The sequence below is a fragment of the Buceros rhinoceros genome, unplaced genomic scaffold (assembly GCF_000710305.1).
Source record: "Buceros rhinoceros silvestris isolate BGI_N320 unplaced genomic scaffold, ASM71030v1 scaffold25723, whole genome shotgun sequence".
In the NCBI taxonomy this organism is placed as follows: Eukaryota; Metazoa; Chordata; class Aves; order Bucerotiformes; family Bucerotidae; genus Buceros; species Buceros rhinoceros.
In genome coordinates this window covers 6802-8113 of record NW_010405733.1, presented here as the reverse complement: position 1 = coordinate 8113, position 1312 = coordinate 6802, and the positions used below count along the sequence as shown (strand labels likewise).

Here is a 1312-nt window from a genome sequence, read left to right as displayed (position 1 = left end):
TCTTTTGCTGTGGCAGAAATTGCAGGAGGGTCTCGGAAGGTGAAGTCTAGGAGATCTCTCCCTCCACGCAGGAACCTGAGGAAGCACAGCACAAACGGACGAAACCTCTTGCAAAGCCTCTGAAACAGGCACTGAGAAGTGCTGGTTGTAGTGCTGACAGGGACTGTGCTGGAAGAGACAGCTCGGTACAGCAGCGAGAGCAGCGGTCAGTGATCCAAGGGCAGTGCTCAGCCCCTCAGGTCTACAGACACGGACCTGCCACTTCCCAGCCCTGTGCGCCCTCCTCCGGCTGCTGGAATCACAAATCCTGCAGACACAGCCTCTGCCCAGACACGGCTCTGGACAGCACCCAGCGAAGGGCTTCCAGAAGACACAAGGCAGCCACGGCTGCACCACTGAGACCCCGGCACAGCAGGCCGGGGGCTGCAGGTCACCTACCAGGGGATGGCACACTTGCGGTGGTATCTCTGCTCAGCGAGCTGCTCCACTTTGCGTATCCTTTCTGCTTGGATCTGATACAGGGTCTTGCCGCTGGGCAGTCCCACGTCGTACATGCCCTTGGGGTAGCTTACTCCCAGGCGCGTCCCTTGTCCTCCGGCCAGAAGCAGCACTGCCACCTTGTTCTGCGAGATCTGCTGCAAGCCTGAAGAGGAGAAAGAACCCCAAGGGAACATGAGAACCACAGAAGCAAACACCACCCTGTGCTCTTCTCCAGAGCCTTTCTGCTGAGCTTTGGCACCCAGAAGCCAGAAGCTGCCAGTTCAATGCCCGCTGCTGGCACCCCAGAGAGAACTCCACTGCACCCAACATGGAAACACTTGCTACTCCGCTTTGATGTGGCCGTTGCCTCACCCGAGGCAGGGGACAGTGTAACAGCAGGGAACAGCTGTGAATCACAGCTTGGGAGGGTCAAGGTGGACATTAGGGTAAAGGCTTGACTGGAAAGGTGGTGCAGCACCAGAACAGATACCCAGAGAGGTATGAACATCCTTCCCCTGAGGTGTTCAAGGCTTCCTCCGATAAAGCCATGGCTGACCTGACCGGGGCTGGCTACGGCCCTGTTCCGAACAGGGGCCAGGCTAGAGACCTCCAGAGCTCCCTCATCACCAACGTTTCTACACCCCAAAGCAGCGAAGTCTCGTCATTGTCAGTAAGATGCGGGCACTTCTGGAATCTGCCTTGATCAACTGTCTGTGCTCGGGCTCCAGCTCCTGGCAGGCTCCAGCCAGACCTGTCACACAGCCCAGCCTGCAGAAGCCACGACTCCCACAACTGAATTAAAACCAGTGCCACCTTTCCTGACAAACCAGCA

General features: G+C 57.7%; 1 protein-coding gene across 1 annotated transcript in view; it reads right to left on the bottom strand.

Annotated features, from left to right (window-relative positions):
• The window catches only part of UAP1L1 (UDP-N-acetylglucosamine pyrophosphorylase 1 like 1), a gene marked incomplete at its 5' end in the record, with an annotated part of 4242 nt that extends 3599 nt beyond the window's left edge, over positions 1 to 643 (bottom strand). Inside the window, one exon of the mRNA XM_010133858.1 lies at positions 439 to 643. Coding sequence (XP_010132160.1) covers positions 439 to 643 — 205 coding nt within the window. The remainder of the gene's footprint in view (positions 1 to 438) is intronic.
• Positions 644 to 1312: the final 669 nt, after the last annotated feature.